The 18,085-nt window shown below is 44.1% G+C and overlaps 1 protein-coding gene across 1 annotated transcript in view; it reads right to left on the bottom strand.

Annotated features, from left to right (window-relative positions):
• The window catches only part of PIK3R3 (phosphoinositide-3-kinase regulatory subunit 3), a 32,959-nt gene extending 16,256 nt beyond the window's left edge, over window positions 1–16,703 (bottom strand). The window contains exons 1-2 of the mRNA XM_058842513.1: window positions 15,865–16,703; window positions 976–1,087 (exon numbers count right to left, since the gene is read on the bottom strand). Of these exons, the coding sequence (XP_058698496.1) occupies window positions 976–1,087; window positions 15,865–15,970 (218 nt within the window). The 5' untranslated portion in view covers window positions 15,971–16,703. The remainder of the gene's footprint in view (window positions 1–975; window positions 1,088–15,864) is intronic.
• Window positions 16,704–18,085: the final 1,382 nt, after the last annotated feature.

The raw sequence follows: 18,085 nt of genomic DNA on the forward strand, positions 1-18,085 counted from the left end.
AAATTAACAGAAAAATATCTCTGCCAAAGCCCTTCAAAAGCAAGATCTGTGAAGGTTTGCCTTATAAAAAGATAAGGGTGGTATAATAAAGATATGAAAACTTTATTTCCCTTCTCAGAACGTCAGTAAGCTCATGTGGCAGACACTTTCTTCATGCCTCTATCTGCAAAAGTGCTTCAAAGTATTATGTGCACAAGTTTGAGCAATTCCTGATCACACTCCCAGACTGCCCGCCTGTCCTCTTACAGGTCCAGATTCTAGACTCTTCAGAAGTGCCTTAAGAGGGTAAGAGATGACTGAACATTACAGTTTTTTATGCAATTAAGTATATAAAAATAGGTCTTTCATTTTCTGAACCTAACCCAAGCCATCTATTTTCTCAAGTGCATAGAACCAGTTTTTCTTAAGAGGCAAAACTTAATTTGTTTGGTATGTGTCTCTATCATCTGCTCAGTATAGCTGAGTGATGGTTGACATTTGTAAGAGCTGTTTTTCATATCACCATGTAATAGAAATTAATATAGCTGAATTTTTAAACAAATGTTAAAGAAACCAAAAGTAAGAATGCAGATATAACATATATCGATATAAAAATAAGTATTATTTGTATACTGAATTTTTGCTGAACTGCATGCATTCCAGGATTGCAAGCTTACAACACTTTATTAAATATCAGATTTAGAAGCATTTCTCTTCTTTTTAAAGATTGTATATGTGGGCAAATTTAGAAACTCAAAACGTACTGTCACCAAGACTGGCAATATCTGTACCAGAAGAGCAACAACTTAAATATTCTGAATCCAGCTGAATTCTTTCACTTAGGTGCTTTGCCATGCATAGTCCTAAAGAATTCCCCTCCATTAAAATGCTGCCTGAAACAGGCATGATCTTTTTGTCTTGAATTCTAACAGGCTTATCCTTTAAATAATATATATTAATACATTTTAATTGAGATATTCTAGCAATATTGCTTACCTTGAGATGTCCCCCCAGTACCACTCTGCTTCCTGCAGAGAGAAACTGGAATTGTCCTTTATTCCATTTGTATTGACTGGAGTCATTGGTTTGGGGGGCTTTGGAGGAAGAGCTGAAAATGAAAAACGGATTAACAAAAGGTAAACAGGAGAAAATAATCACTAATCTGTTAATGAAGTATGACAGTAAAAAAACAAGAGAAAATGTTCATCTTGAACTCAGCTTTCAAGCTCTATCAAACCAAATGGAACTTGTAATCTTAAAGGAAGTCTGAAGTCAACTGTTTCACTGTGATCTGAGATTTTTTAGTATCAAACACTTGAGGGAGGGGAAAAGTAAGGAGTATGAGGAAATGTGAGTTTTTGTTAAAAGAAGACTGGTGCAGGCACAACTACAAGGGCAGGTGCCGCCTAAAGCTCCAAACAAATGACAAAGGTGTATTGTGTTTGAAAGCCAGAGCCTGGAGAGCGCTGGGCACCACTGTGGAAAAACTCCAGACATCAGCAGTCCTGAATCCAACCCACAAGAGCAAACAGGTGAACTCTTCAGAGAGAAAAACTCTGCAAGAGAGCAGCAGTGGCCGGGCAGGGCTGCATCTGTCATAGACCCGAGGTTCATGTTTCACACTGGGTTTGTCATTTAGGCTCCTGATTGGAACAAAGGCTGTGACTCCTTGAGTACTACAGGACATGAGGTGATAAGGGAAGGGGACAGGGGACGTTAGATAACTTAGAGTGCCTGCACTGCTTTGCATAGCTGAAGTGTTTACCACAGGAAAGGGGATGCTACAGATGCCCAACAGACAAGCAGAACTGCACACCTGCAGGGCTGGTGCACACCTGCCCAGAATTCCTCTATCCTGAATTCATGGCAAACAGGCTTTTACTTCCATTCTCAAAATAGGTTACACAATGTAAGGGCATACAAGACACCAAAGCTGTTTCTGTTTGGTCAGTTTTTGCTCAAACAACTTTATCATGAATCTGATTGTAAGCCCCAGTAATTAAGCAGCCACAGGCATGTTCATGTACTGGGAGAGACTGGTCTGTGAGCAGAAACGAATGACACATTTTCTTTCTTATTTTCTTTGGGAAAGGTGTCCTGAATGCTCTCCCATTTTGCAAAGACTGGATGCTTCATCAAGAACATTGCCACTGAAAATGAGCATTTTTTAGGCATTTCATAAGAGTGTTTTACAGAGGGACAGGTCATATTCACATTCAGAGTAAGAAAGCAGCTATACACATTGATTTGCTGCTAGCACATTTCTAAGTCAGACCCTGAACATCTGTGCTCCCAGCCCCGTGCCCTCGCCATCAGATTACACAAGCACCAGCGAGCAGGCCTGACACGGTGACAGCAGCCATCTTTCAGATGCACAATCCCCGTGTACACACAGAAACACAAATAAAAGCAGCAGAAAGAAGATTTTGATCTCCAGCTTCAGCACGGAATGGCTTAGCACTGAGAGGTGTGCTACTTGGCACCATCCAGCTGCTCACCTCTGAGCCACACCTCCCACATTAAAGAAGAGAAAACAGGCTTCCAACTGCAGTTCCAAATACCATTTCATGCTGAATATTCAACACAGTAACTTCACTGTTCTCAGACAAACCAGTAGATGCTTTAATTGAGCCAATCTAAACTAAATCTGAACCTTGACCCAGACGTTTGCACCCTGGGGTTGCTGACCAAACACCTGATTCAGATAGCAGCATTCATTCTGCGGGACCGAGCATTAAACCGTAGCATACAGGTTCTTTTTATGGGGTGAGCTGGGAACTTTCAGGTGTGCACACATCCAGTGAGGCAATAACAGGTCTTGTTGTAAAAGGAAGGTGAAAACCTTCGGATTCAGTGAAGTAGCTTCCTGGTTACGAAGCTTCAGTTATTCCTAGCTCAACTACTACGGTTGTTTGTGTAGTGCACTAGTGTTTGCACAAAGCACCATTGAGAGTGAGACATGGCTCCAACCCTACTTTGCTTGAAGCTCCCAGCCCCATCCAGGATCAGAGGAACACATATCCAGGCTAAGCCTGTGGAATCAATTGTATTCACTGTGCTGTTCCATTTCCCCCCATTCAACACTCCTGAATTAAAAAATGTCATCAGGTGCTCCCCATTCCAACATCACATCTGGGACAGGAGAGCTGCAGCAGTTCTGAGTCTCACCAGTGTCTGCACACTGCAGTAAATCTGAGTTCAGAAAACCTGTAGATTCACTCCAGTATCTTTTGTAGGCTATGAGTCATCAGAAAGCATATTAAGTTTTACATAAAAAACACACAAAAGTGCAGAGTTCTTAGAAAACTTTACTAGCACCTGCAATTATTTCAATGGGACTTTCAAATTAAGGCTTGGACAGATCAACAGCTTCAAGGTATTTTACAGTGTAAAAAGCCTGTTTTGCACTGGTAGTAGGGGCTTTCAAGTGTTCTCTAGAATACTTCAATACTTCTCTAGACCCCCTTGTAAGATTGCTTACAAACTCTTGCTCTTTTATACACTCTGGGATTATTTGGCAGCTTTGTTAGGGCTCACTCCAAAGCACTGGGTACAGAAAAGCAAATGAACAAAGACCAGAAAGGTAGAGAATGGGAGTTTGGACACAGAGCACCAGACATTGCACCCAAGTGTCCCTACTACAGGTGGGAGTTTCCCTTAACAGGCAGATATCAGTTCTATCAGGGGGTTGCCTACAGAACTTCATTCTTCATGAGAAAAACTGGAAGGAAATTCTTTCAGGGAGAAGAATAAGGCTTTGACCAGTTCCTGTAAAACCTGACTCACGGAAGAAAGTCCTTTACACAATAGACTTTTGAAAAATGCTTTTTAATAGCTTGCACATTTCAAAAATACAAAACTATTTGCAAGGGTGGATCCTGTTTCCAGAGAGCTGTGTATCTAATTCTTTACTTTCAATGCTTTGAGCTCTTTGAGTCATAATAGATTTTCCCCTGTACTGGATACAGAACCAGGCCCTTGTTCCTGCTTTACCCCAAAGGCCAACATGCCCATCTATTTCAGCATTTCTTGGATACCCTCCCAGCCCAGAGACTTTAGTCTGTAAAAATGGAGAACACTCACAAAGGTAGTTTAAAAACAGCCCAGCCCCTGTGATGACAAAGGGGAATATTTTGTAATAGCATGGCAAGTCTGCAACTGAGCAGCATCCACCACACTGCTGCTCTCATCACACTGGGCCAGTAGGTTGCCAGAGGAGGCATCTTAAAGTTTTTGCTTAGTACCTACATGGTACTAACAAGCTTGCTAGAAGAAATCCTGTGCTGTTTCTATGAGAAGCTACAGAGAGCCTCAAAGAGTCCACAGATTTTGATTTTTAATTCAAAATAATCCAGTTTTATATACCTTACTCAATTAATATTAGAGACCTAAAATCCTAGAGTAAAGTAAGACAAGGCTGGCTTGAAGTCAAGAGAAATGCTTTCAACAGCAGCCATGTTTCTTTCCATGTCACTGAGTCCAATTCTCATCTAGCCATAGGCACAATTTTACTTTATCTCAAAACCAGCTCTGATTAAAGTGAATGATCCTGATGGTTTCTTGCCTCCTTTTTCCTGGGAGAGAAACACTGATCACAAGCGATTAACAGCACAACACATCTATCCATTCCAATAAAGAACTTTCTCTTTGCACCAGATACATAAGCATCCTTCCCCACCCATGCCTCTAGGACAGCTTCAGAGCACAGATCTTTCCAAACACCAAAAGGTGACAGCTCAGTTGTACCCTTCACTCCCACATGAGAACATTCCAAAGATCAGGTTCAGCCCTCAGTGACCGCCTAGCAATGAGAGCAGCCTGGCTCTCTCTCATGCATTCACAGGCATATCTGGTTTTAATTTCTTTAGCAACTCTAGTTCCTTCTTTCTAGCTTTCCCAGGCAGACGAGCTTGAGCTAAATCCCAATCCCAGCTCAGTGTCACTTATAAGGGGGAAATAAAAATGAGCTGGTGATGGAGCAGAGGGATGGCAGCCAATGTGTGCCGGGATGCGGGATCGGATGTTGCTGACGTCAGGCCCCGAAGGCTGCTGTGCCATTTCCAGCAGGTACCTTCAGCTGAGCTGCTCCCACAGCCACCGTGCCTCGGAGAGAAAAGCCCATGGACTGGGCCTTGCCAAAGGTAGTTTTAGGATGCTTTCTGGACAGTGCAGAATTGTTTTTCGAAAGGATGACTCGTGACTTTAACTGAGTCGACTCTGAAATTCAAGGCGCCTGCAACACCAAGGCAAGCAGGAAAGCTGGCAAGAGTCTGAAGTCCAACGCCGCTGTACTTCTTTTAAAGTCTCTCGTAAAAAATCACGGGCTATATTAATCCTGAATTTAACTGCAGTGAAGTAGGCCGTGACTTCAATGAGATACACACATTCCCCAGTCAGGTTTTGAATAAAAAATTTTACAAGTTTACATGATCTAAGAGCCACCGAGCCCTATGTGTGAGGGTTTTCAATGGCACTGATTCAGGAGTAAAACAGGAAGAATGCCTGGGTTATCCAAGTGCTATATTCCATGCAGTATCCAGTCAAGCAGGCTGTTTCTTCTTTAACTGCAGTATTTGCGTACAAAATCAACCTGCCAGTTAATTAAACTCTAATTTTCAGTTTTAAGGCAGATGCCACTTAATCTAAGAATGGCTCCACCACTTATTTTTTCCAGTATTTTCCAAGAGCTTCAAAAGCCACTTAAAAGCATAGCAGGTTTAAATGCAGCATTAAGTCTACCTTACTGTTACAAATAATCACAACTACCAAGTACTCTGATAAAGTCAATTTTAAGTCCCTTAGCACTTCCAAGGGCTTGTTTACTAGCCTTCTTTCGGATGCTCTCAATCTACTCTCTCTCCACGTTGTGACAAGCAGAAAACAGATCAGAGGATTTCCAAGACAGTTACTCAGCTTCAAAAAGGCTGATGTACAGTAGATACCCTGCAAACTGTAATATAAAGCTCTACAAAGTGTCATTGCTATGGAAACATGCAAGTAATCTGTGGTTAGGCCAGCTAACATTTTAATGACATAGTCCTTGAGGAGAGAAGGGTTTTCCCTTTGGAGATATAGATGAAGACTTGGAATGAAAATATAGGCTAGCTTTGTTGAAGAGAAAAATTCTCCCCAATCCTTAACTGCTCTCTGCCGTCTTACTCAATTTCTCAAACACTCTTCTCAATTTCTCCAACACATTTCAGGCAAAGCCTCAAAATCTTTCCCTCCCTCAGGAGTCCTGTAGTCATCCCTACTGCATGAGAACCCCTCAAAGATATCTGTGAAAAAAGCAGAGGCTTCTCAGAGGTTTTCCAGCTGTCAAAGAGGAGGGTCGTGTGCACCTGCTGACAGCAGCTCATTCCCCAGCACTGGCAGGTAAATGATCTTGGCAGCTCCACATCTCAGCTCTCCTGCCAAGACCCCTTTTGCAGAGCATTGAGCACCGATGCCCTTCAAAGCTGCCCTTCCTCAAAGGACAGCTAATGTACACGGAGAACTGCTCTGGGAATGGGGAAGGAAGCTCCTTGATGGAATTATTGCTGGCCACAGAACCTCAGGCATGCTCACATTTTCACCCTCCTCCCCCAAAATAGGCGAGATGCCAAAGAGTAAGACATATTCAAAGAATTGAAGTCTTTCAATATCTCATTACAGAAAACAGCAGACAAGTTGGCTGAAAGCCAGGCAGGCTTCCAATGAAAACACTCCCATTATAGCTTTGCTTGTGTTTCTATGAACTTCCATAAAGAACAACACCTTTAAAAAATATTTCAGTTTTTATTAATTGGCTTTTTTGATAAAGATCTGTTTTGTTTGAAAACTCCCCAGCTATCCAGCTCTCTCCCACACCTCCCAATCACAGTTTCACCTCCTACAGCCTGACAGGCTTCTGCTGCTCTGTTCCTCATGAGCATCATCCACAGCTACTGCACAGGTTAAAGTATTATCTGCTCTGGGACACCTGCAGAACAGGGGACAACAACAGTGTGTGAAGAGGCTGGATTAAATTCAGCATTCCTTTTGGCATTTCAAAAGCATCTCTCACTACTTTGCAAGCCCTATTACTTCACAGGCTGAGACATAAGAAATAGAAGATGTTCACAGTCAGATAAATGACATGGGCATCTTTGATTTCTGTACCAAAACACATCCCCTTCATTCCAGCCTTTGCATGAAGGTGCAAAGCCAAAAAAACCTCAGCTTCCTAATTATTTTCACTGCCCAAAGAAAAACTGTTTTCCTTCCAACCCAGAGCCCAGTGTAACTGCTGCAAAGCTACAGCAGTGTCAGAGGTTCCATGATCAACAGGGTTGAGGTGGCTGTCCCAAAATTAACATGAGGAGGATAAAAAGGGTAAGTCCTCTTTCACCTACCAGGCATAATTAGCACACTCCTAATGAACTGGAGAGGTTTTAGAACTTTTGCCATGTTTCGTCACTCAAAGATTATTACCACCCAGCATCACATGCCTGGCTCACACAAGGAAGGAATAATTTTATCATGTAGACAGCAGGCCCAGGCTTTTGCCAGCACTGGATGAAAGTCCATGACAGATATTTTATTGCCATTAAAATTTCAGATATCCAACAAGAATGTTGTACTTTACAGTATCAGATGTCAGGTTGAGACGACTATACAGCAAAAGTAAATGTAAAGTGCAGGGAGCAAGGAGTTTTCCGTTTTGCTTTCTAACTAAAGGAGCTCCTCATCTGCCTTCACAGGAGAAGCATCACAACATGTTTCCTATTCCTCCACAGGCAGAGTCTTCAAAACACTATTAAAAGTACTCTTTGGTCAACATGCAAGAATAAATTTTTTGACAAGAGCAAGGAGAACACAAAATTCAGACTAAGCAAAGAACTACATTGATTGAGAATTAAAAACTGGCTTTTCATTGTAGAAGAGAGGGAATGAAGTCAGAGCCAAGCAGTGACAGCTATGGCTAGGAGACAAACCAAACCCAAAAGAAAAAGATCTTTTAAATAACAACTGATTTTAAATAATAAATAATTTAAATAAAAACAGTCCAAGGCTGTTTCCCCCAGGTATTTCAAAGACTAAACATTATCCAGATGTCAGGTACAAACCTCACAGGGGATCCAATTCACAGAAATAATTGGTGCTACTGAAAAGTTTGCTGCAAAAGAGGCTATTTAAAAATAATAATACAGCTGCAAATACATATGATTCTTGCTGCTCTAAGTAGCATTTTATTTCAGCTTACCACTAGCTCCAATCTTTCAGAGAAGTATGTAAAACAGTTCCACATACAGTACCTGTCCTTGTGCTATGTCAAACCATTTTCTAGTTACCAAAGTACAAATATTTCAACACTGCCTAAATTGCTAAGAGTGAGCCATCTAAATCAAGATCAAAAGACACATTTCTAAATCAAGACTCCAGAAGAAATTTGAAGGTAAAAGAGTATTCAGAAGGAATCTGTTGTACACTTTGTCATGACTCATCTTTTTTTTTAAGAACCTTGACCTTGAAAGAAGCTCCACTGAGGCAGAAGTCCCAGTCCATGGGATCCCACGCAGTGCCTGCAGCAGAAGGGAAGGTTCAGAGCAGACGTAGAAGAGCCAGGCCTGGCCATTGCTCACACTCAGTTTCAAATCTCCCTACTCAGTACATGGTGATCTTTAAAGTATTTTAATGAAATCCATTTCAGAGCAGCAGCTTGACTTCTCTCACTGCCCCAAAACTTATCTGTGAGACTGCACTGTACCCTTCAAAACTGAAAGGGTCTTAAACACTGATCTCATTGATTTAAGCTGCCTTGTATCCTTCAAGAGATATTCTTGGAGACAGGAGATAAATCAGGGTAAGGAAGCCAAAACCACCAAAGACTTCTAATTTGACACTTGGGAGCAGTTCCTTGAGGGCCAACAATGTAGATTCTGACAATGTCCCCAGGACGACTACACAGGGCAGAGCAGCAGGAATACTGACAGCCTGGGAAATTCTATTGCAAAGTACAAATTCAGGTTGTAATAGACAACAGAACTTACAGGCATCATATTGTCAATGAACTTCTCATCCATTTTACTTCTAAGACATTTTCCTGGGACAGGAGTTGAGTGCAAGCCCCACTGCCCACGTTCAAAAAGCCCCACATGTCAACAGTGAGCCAAATTCTCTCCCATTACAGTAAATTTTCTTGAACATTGCAGCAGCTGTGCCTTCAGGGGTTTTGTTTGGGTTTTTAAAGGGGATACATGCAAGGAAGGACAGAATTCCTCCAAAAGAAAAGATGATTATGTGCAGCATCAGATTTTAGGGACTCCAGAGACAAAGTTAGGATGAGGCTACAGAAGGTAAAACCTCAAAAAATGGCTCCAGTATTCTTCTTTCAAGGGTTAGAGGAAGAGACTAACAGAGAGTAAGCAGTAGTTAATAAAAAGAAAGGATTATGTTTGGAAGGAGAAAATTGACCCAAGGTACAAGAGTCACAAAGTGACACTGAACCAAAAGTCAAGTTATCCTGTAGCAAACCAACAAACAATATTAAGGAGTAAATTGGTATTTTTATAATTCTTCCAAACCCACCAACTTTTGTGCAGAGAAATGTGATGTTTTTGAAGCCATTTCTAGGTAACTATGTGTCATTTTCAGGGATATTTGCATTTAGAAGTAACATTCCTATGAGCTACCACTAAAAATCACAAAAACTGGTAGAGTCTGGGTGAGTGCTAGAAGCAGACAGAGGCTGAAGCAGTTGAAGTATTTGATCTCCTTTTTCAAAGTACTCTAGATGGAAGGTATCCATCTTGAGTGTGCTGCTGCACTCCAAGCCAGTGAAGATCCTGGATCCTGTTCAGCCACAGGAAAGCTTCAGAGCTCCTTGGGCTTCAGCACCAGGATTCACCAGGCAGCTGGTTGGTGTACAGCAGGGCAGTTGGAGTCCTTTTTTGGAAAGGACTACAAGAGGCACCACCTGCACTTTGCATTTATTTTGTACTGTCTGAATCCTTGTAAAGCTCCCTGTATATAGACACTTTTCTTCAGAACTAGAAAAAATTAAGATACTGGAATATATTCACTGGAAGATTGCAGGATCTTTGTTGAGTGGAGGACATGGCAAACATGAAGGACAATAAAAATATCTTCCAAAGAAGTTACATCCACTCACACTGTTTGGGGACCCAGCATCAGCTCATTGCTGTAGTTTATATTATGTGGAGAAGTGAATTCTTGCTTACTTAGCTATTGTGCAGACTTTAACCTGTCAGAAGAAATGAGATAAAAAGCAGAAGAAAAAAAGAAAATCTGACTCATTTCCATAGGGGCACTTAGTATATGAGCAGAGATTGTTCCTTAAGCATTACTCAGCAACCTACTTTACAAAAATGAGTTTTCCAAAAAATCCAGCTAGAACACACTTATTGCTTTAATGGGACTGAAGTTTTACAGCAACCTGTTTCAACACAGTTAACAGTCTTTCTGACAATAATAAAGCCTAAGCTTTAAAACACACAGGGCATGCTGATAAAAGTATTCTTTATTCCTCTCTAGCTCTCTGCCCAAAAAGTGACTCACTAAACAACCAATATGAGGTGATGTAAGGCACCCAACTGTGTTCAGTCCTGGGCACAGATGTGTATGACCAGCTATGCCTCTGTTTTCCCAAGCTGTAAAGCAAAGATAAGCACAAATAGCTTCAGTCTGGAATAAGATAATCATGCAGGCAATGGCAAAGACAGAACTCAACTCTGCTGCTTGGGAAAGCAATAGCCCCCACAGAAAACTGCAGGAAGAGTTTTCTCCTTTTAAACATGTGAGACAGAAGGAACACCATGATTAATTCCCATCAGGTTCAGAAATCATGCAATACACAAAACTGTTTGGAACAACAATTGCAGAAATAACATTTTCTGCAAAAACACATGTTGAGGAGCTTGGTTTCTTCTCAGAATGTCCTCTCATGTTTTAGTTTGAATAAGCCTATAGCTTGAAGAACATAGAGCTGAAAAATTCCCTTTAGCAAGTTTTGCCTCCCCAACTATTTCTACATAATCTGAAAACCTAGTGATAAACACAAATGTCAGCCTTTTAAGGCAGGCTCTCTCATCTCAAGCAAAACAGCATTTCACTTTCTATTAATGATGCTATTTTTTGTGGTCATGTCTTTAATTGAAAGCTGATGAGTGATATTCTTTAACAGAGCCATCAAAATGAAAATGAAATGCAAGGAATGCAAAAGCAAGCCTAAAAATGCAATCAGAAATAAAAGAATGGTTACAGAAGTCATTAAATAAAAAGGTCAGTAGAGAACTCTAGGTGAAACAAGAACAGAATATAAGCATTTCACACCACTGTCCTCATAGAAGCTGAGACTCCAATCCAAACAATGTTCCCAGATATGCAGAATACAGTGACTGAGCCATATTTACTCCCTGCTCTACCTCATATCAGCCTGCACAAACTTCCCTTCTGTAACAGGGAAACTCTCAATCCCAAACATCTGCTTTTTTTGAAATATGATTTCCAGCAAGACCTAAATTTGCAAAAAATTACAGTGCTGTTGTATTGAATACATGCACTAGTAGAACTACTTTTTTTTTTTTTTTAGATGTGCAAGAACAGAACTTTTCTTTGATAAGCTTCTGGAGTCAGATAAGCTGAAGGACACCACTGACAATGCTATTCAAATTTGCATCTGTTCTCCCACTGGAAAACTAGTCAGGCATAGACAGGCAGTGTTCACCTACATCTGGCTACTGTGTACCACAAACCCAATTTGAGAAGCCACATTCAGCTTCCACTATAACACTGATAATGATACAGCATGCCTGGTATCCCAGTAAACACTGCCCTTGAGCTCGGAACCCTGTGTTTTCCAAATTACAATTACAGTATCGCTCCCCTAAAATAAGGGTTGTCAAATTATATATGAGAAGAAAATAGAAACTATAATGAATAAACACAGTTTTTCCCTTGAATGCTTGTCTCACTCATACATTGGCAGTGCTGCTTCTATAAAGCAGACTAAACTAAGTAGCCCACAGATTATTTCACCCCCACTTAACTACCAAAAGATTTTGTAGCAGCAGCATTGTTACAGCACATGAGGAAAGGCAAAGTACTGTTCTTCAAAAAGACACTGAATCAAGTTATACATGTAGTTGGTCATATTTCTGGGTTCAAACAGGTAGCTTACATATAGCTTTAGGTCAAAGACTTATTGTACTATCTGTTCATAAGAGCCCATTCTGCATTAGGAAGCCTACCTTAAACTTGTGGTATTCTTTATAACCCACACAAAGGAAACTAACCTCTAATTTGTAGTTGAGCCAAATATCTTTGCTGACATCTGTATCAGAAATCCCAGTGGAACACTCTTACTGATTTTCATCCAACTGTGACAAAATGTATTCGGTGATTACACATTTTATCACCAACACAACTGATAATGTATCCCAGATCTACAGAGGGAAAGACATTACTTAGCCCTTCTAAATAGAAGCAAGGCAATACATAGGTAGAGATGCTTTAGATACTCTGGTAACTTTTGCAGCCAATTTGAAATCCTGTTCAAAAACTTTTGGCAGAAATAACTTTTTGCAGACCTGAACTGGTGCTGTCAAATAAACTAAATTCAACCCAGAACCTATTTTCTTGTCTTTTCACATAGCAAGACCCACAGGAACAACAAACATATGAGTGAACCCCTGATAGCTTCCTAATGCCAGAGCCAGCACATGATGCTGCTACAGCCACAATACTCTAACTTAATCCATCATTAGAAAGTTGAGAAGCTGCTATGCTAGCTATATGCAAGTGATGGCCCCAGTTGTGTCTTTAGATACTGAAAGTTACTGGCTGCATGTAGTATTATTTGCCATAAAGAGATCTTTCCTTATGCCACTGATGCCTGTATAAATGCAAAATAAAATGTAAGGGGGAGGAAACAGCATGAGGTAACAGGAGTCACCCTTCTAGTTCTCACCACTGTGGCTCCTGTGTTAGTTGTACTGCTCTAAATTATGCTTTGTGAGACTGGCAGAGCTGCATCCCTACTCCCACCACTGTTTGGGAAAACTGTCCCACTCCTGTGTTTAAAATGGATTAAAGCCTAGCAGAAAGCTTGCAGTTCCTTGTTGCCTGATTGCCTCTGCTCGGGAGAAAAACTCGAGTGAGAGAGGGGCGTTATTACTTTTATTTCTGAACTTCAGAGCAAACCTTGTAGCAGAGAGGCTCCAGGACCTGCTCTGAACATCCATTTACACCTACAGCCCTGAACAGCAAACACAAGCACACTGATAAGCTGGTGCAGGTGCACTGAGGCCTGACAGAAGCTCCGGCTGCGCTGCAGGCTGCCTGCCATCACCAGATTTTATTTCTGCATTATTATTGGGCAAGGCTAAGGTGGGTATTAAGACAGCCTGCCAAGATAAATTAAAGGTCTGCTGGCCCTTAATGAGAAACAGTATCCCCACCCTCGGCTCGCAGGTTACGGGTGACACCGCACATTATGTTCACCTTGCTTTTGTCTTCTGCTTCAAGTTTAGACGCAGTAAAATGTAATCAGGGGCAGTCATGCATGAGCCCAGACACTTGGCCCCCGGGATGCGCCAGTGCCCGGTGCTGCGGCACAAAACCCAAGCGGGGATCTCTCGGCTCAAGTTGTGGGAACAAAAGAGCGCTCGGCAGCGGGGCTGCACGTCGCTGCTCTGGGGGCTGCCGAGGGAACGCTGCCACCACTCAGCCTCCCAGGAGCTCCGGCCACCGCGCTGGGAACGCTGCACAGAAAACCTTCACGAATTTTTGTTGGAAGTGGGCCAAATGGAGCTGTGGTTGTTACCGGGTGCAAACGCAGTGACTTTATCCCAAGGCATGAAGAGTGTTTAAGCCTTCCAAATAAATTCCTCCACACTCCCCTTAGGGATGACCTATCAGCCCAGGCCAGAAAATGTTTTCCCACCCTGCCTCTGGACAGGGAGAATGCAGACCCCCTCTGCCACGCTCTCCCTCCTTCCCCCTGCAATTTAAAAGTTACAGTTCCACAAAACCAGGACATACACATGGGGATTATCCCGTGCATCATTTCCAGCTCTGGCTCATCTAGTTTAAAAATATGAAAGATAAAGTTACTGAACACTTCAGGAATCAGCCTGTAACACAAAGTCCTTTTGCTAACTGGTGTTTGGACTGTGCAGATCCTTGATCCCTGACAAGAGGGCTCCAGTGATGGAAGCATTGGCATTATTAATGATAGAAGAGCTGTTTCTTACTGTAAACTTTGAAAGGCTTCCTAAGAATTTTGCATGGCCAAATTCCTGCAGAAACACTGGAAAGTTGTTTTCTGACCAGTTCAGTTTGTCCAGCCCCTTTTAGCAGCCTCCTTGTAATAAGCCATTCAAGGGGCTTTATTTTCTTTTAAATGAAAGCCTCACACTAATTGCTTTAAGTCACCTACAATGGGACTTGGGTTTTTGTTCACTTGATACAAGCACACACAAATACTTACCTTGTGAATAGTTAAAAATCAAAAGCATTTGCAAGAAAGATATCCTTTAAAATTCACAGAAGCAAAGTGATTTGACTGAACTTCAGGCTTTCAGGAGTAACATCTAAAAATAGGTTGTGTCAGCTATGCAAGAATTTAACGAGTAGTGGCCATTGCTGTGTGTCTGAGAGATCTGTCCAATTTTTAAAGTGTCAGAATTACCAAAAGAAGTACTGATCCTTGAGATCCAAAAATCTCAGGATGATCACCTCCTCCTGTTTTAATTAATGTACCACATACCTCCAGAGAGAAAAATACAGCTCACTGTGCTGAAACAAAGAGAATAAACCACACTTGCAGATACATGCCACGATTCAGGCACAGGTTGAAAAGCACATTCTGAAAGTACGCACCCCATAAAAGACAGCACTTCGAAGTACTTCTTTGCTATCAATTTCTCTGCAGGCTGAGAGTTTGGGTAAATATTTTACTGTACCTTCTGGCTGTACAGATCAGAGACATGAGAAGATAAAGGCCCTTCAATTACCATACTGCTTCAGCCTGTTTGACTCTTACAGGTATAGATACAGTTTCACCAGTACCCATTTCTCCTCACTTTAATTCATTTACCAAAGACTCAACCTCTACTCCTCACAAGCCTTCCCTCCCTCTTCAGACACAAAAGAAACTTTCTGCCCCATTAAAAACTTCAGGCAAGCAAGGGATAATACATTTCCCCATCTTCAGCACTAGCAATCCATGGAGGGGGAAGGGAAGAAAAAGTGCATCAAATCCTTTTGAACAAGGTTATTAAGTGTTATCAAAGTAACTGTGCCTCCAGGGAAGGATTCCAGCCTGTTCCCAAGTATTATACCCCCGCATCACCAAAACCCAGCGACAACACACACCTCATCTGTCAGGGCTGGAAGAGAGCTGGGGAGAAAAGGGTCTTGGAGACTGTAAAAGCGATTAAACTGGAACTGAATAGAGGTGGGTAAATCACCACCATCAAAGTGTTACAGGCACATAAAGGCACACAGGTGAAGAGGATAATAAAAGCGTTCCTCTAGGAGCGAATACAGCTGAAATATACGCTTTTCAATAAAGGTTTTCAAAAAAGGAGACATGCGAGAGGGGCTGTGAGCAGCTCTCCTCCTCCTGCCTCCTTCCATCTCCCAAAAGGAACCATAAATTGTTCTTATCCTCCCACCTCCCCCACAAAAAAACCCAGTATTATGCCCAGGAGACAGCGAGCTCAAGTCCCTGGGAAGTTTACACAAAGTTTAACTACAGATATTAATTTTCACAACCCCCCCTCCCGCCTCCTTTTATTTTAAAAGGGAAAAGTCTGAAGGAGGAGGGAGGGCAGGGATGGACGGCAGTCCCCGACCCGCTGCCAGGGGTGCGGGGGCAGCTCGCCAGCTTCGGCTCCCTACCTGGAGGGTCCATTTCAATGTAAAATATCAGCTCAGTGGAATAGGGCATCATCACTTCCCTCCAGTCCGTGTCATCGCGGTCCATATCCCACACCGTGTTGTACATCGCGACAGCCAAGTCCCGGCAGGGTTAGAAATAAGAGGTTGGATAGCTCGGCTTTTAATCGAGAGGTAAAAAAAAAAAAGGGATTTAAAAAAAAAAAAGAAAAAGAAAAAAAGAAAACAAAGCCGAGAAGAATTCACCTCGCTCTAAAATAACACTTTTAGCAAAAAGAAAAAAAAAATTAAAAATCGCAAAATTAAACTTAAAAAAAAAAGCCTCCACGCAAGTCACCTTAGCAGCTGCCCTGCAGGAACTAAAGATAGGTAGTTATATATATAATATATATAGAGTGCTTCTTTTTGTTTGAAAAAACACCTTTCCACAGAAAAGCCACTTTCCTGAATTCTCTCAAAAAATCGCCGTTTTCGGGGTTTTTTTTGAAACACAAGCCAAACAAGCCCCACACAGGAAAGCCGGGGGAATGGTGGGAAGCAGCGGATAAAAAGGGGCGATTTCAGTCTTTGGATGAATTCTTTCCGCCGGCGGAGGACGAGAAAAGAGGCAGCGGCGGCGGGCAACAATACGGGCAGGCGCGGAGCCCGAGCGGGGCGGGCGGCGCTGTGCCTGCGGTGCGGTGCGCGCCGGCGGCGCTGGCTGCGCGGGACTCAGCGGCGGGCGGGCGGCCCGCGGCGGGGCCCGCCGTACCCTGCTGGCGGAGCGGGGCGGCGGGCGGCGGTAGCGGCGGGCGGCGGGGCCGGGCTAGGAGCGGCCGCGCTCGGTGACATTTTAAGCGGCTCTGAGGGGCCCGGCCGCCGCCACCCGCCTCTTGCCGGGGACCGGGCCACGCCCCCCCGGCGCCAGGGGGCGGGGCTTCGCGCCGGCTTTTTAACCCCTTGGAAGTGAACCGGGGTGTGAGTGAGCCGGCGCTTCCATGAGGCAGAGGGAAGGGTGGGCAAAACCAAAAAAGACATAAAGAGGACACTTCCCTCTTCGTGGTGTCGAGGGAGACCTATACAGGAAGCTTAGCACAGATCAAAAAATCTTTTTCCTGTCTTTTCTAACTTTTACCCCGCTCGCTTTCGCCAGATTTTTCGACGCCTTTTCGTAGTGTCCCCCCCGTGCTGAGGCGCGCAGTGGAGGTGGTAGGTCCCCTGGCTGGCCGGCCGCCAAGGGGCCGCTGCCGCGGAGCACGCGCGGGGGGCGGGGGAGCGGAGCGCAGTTGCCAGAGCTGCTGCCTTTGTCTGAGGGAGCAGCGAGCGCCTGGATTGGCAGAGGGCTGCGGGCAGATCAGCCAATCAGCGCGCGGCGGGGCCGGCCGGCTCAATGGCGATTGGCCGCGAGCGCCGGTTACTAAGCGGGACAAAGGAAGGCGAGCGCTGAGGCGAGAGCGGGGCTCGGGGGGCGCGGGGTGACCCGGCCCCGTATCCCGGCCCCGCATCGCGGCCGGGCAGCTCCCCGACAGCGCCGGCCCCAGCTCTGGCCCTGGGCAAACGCCTTTTGCCCGCACCGCCGGCGGGGCTTCCCCCGCCCCGAACCGGTGCGCCGCAGCGCCGGGGCTACCTGCCACCCTCCAGCCCGGGCCGGCCGCCGTGTGGGAATGGGGCCTGCGGGAGACGCGGGCACAGGGCACCCTGTGCAGATAGAGTCGCTGGCCACATCCCCGGCGGGAGCCTGTCCTGGCTGACCCCTCAGCCCTGCACTGGCCACAAACATGGGCTCTCCTCCCTCCTCTGCAGGGCCCTGGCAGCTGCCTGCTGTGTGAGCCACGTAATCCACGTAATAACCTGCCCATCTCAGAGGGCACCGTAACTAACGAGTATGACCCTCGAGAAAAAACCCGGCGCACTTTCTAGTGACATAACCAGCGGGGGGAAAAACACCCAAAAAACAAAAACCCACCAAAAAAAACACAGGAAAAGGCACCAAACTGGATGTTTGTCTGTCACCAGGTTTGGGATAAGTCTGAGCTGCAAACACACCCGAAATGGAGCCTCAGCCTGCCTGGCAGCCACATCCCGATGGGCAGCCACAGCCCGCAGGCACCGGCGGGAGGCAGAAGTGAAGCCAGCTCGGCACTCAGCCTCGGTTTTGGCGCGGTGAAGCATCCTTAGAGAAAGGCTACTGCTGAGAAATTAAGGAAAAGTCCTTTCCTGAGGCTCCTAACCAGTGTCAGAGGCA

The sequence above is a fragment of the Poecile atricapillus genome, chromosome 7 (assembly GCF_030490865.1).
Source record: "Poecile atricapillus isolate bPoeAtr1 chromosome 7, bPoeAtr1.hap1, whole genome shotgun sequence".
Classification (NCBI taxonomy): Eukaryota; Metazoa; Chordata; class Aves; order Passeriformes; family Paridae; genus Poecile; species Poecile atricapillus.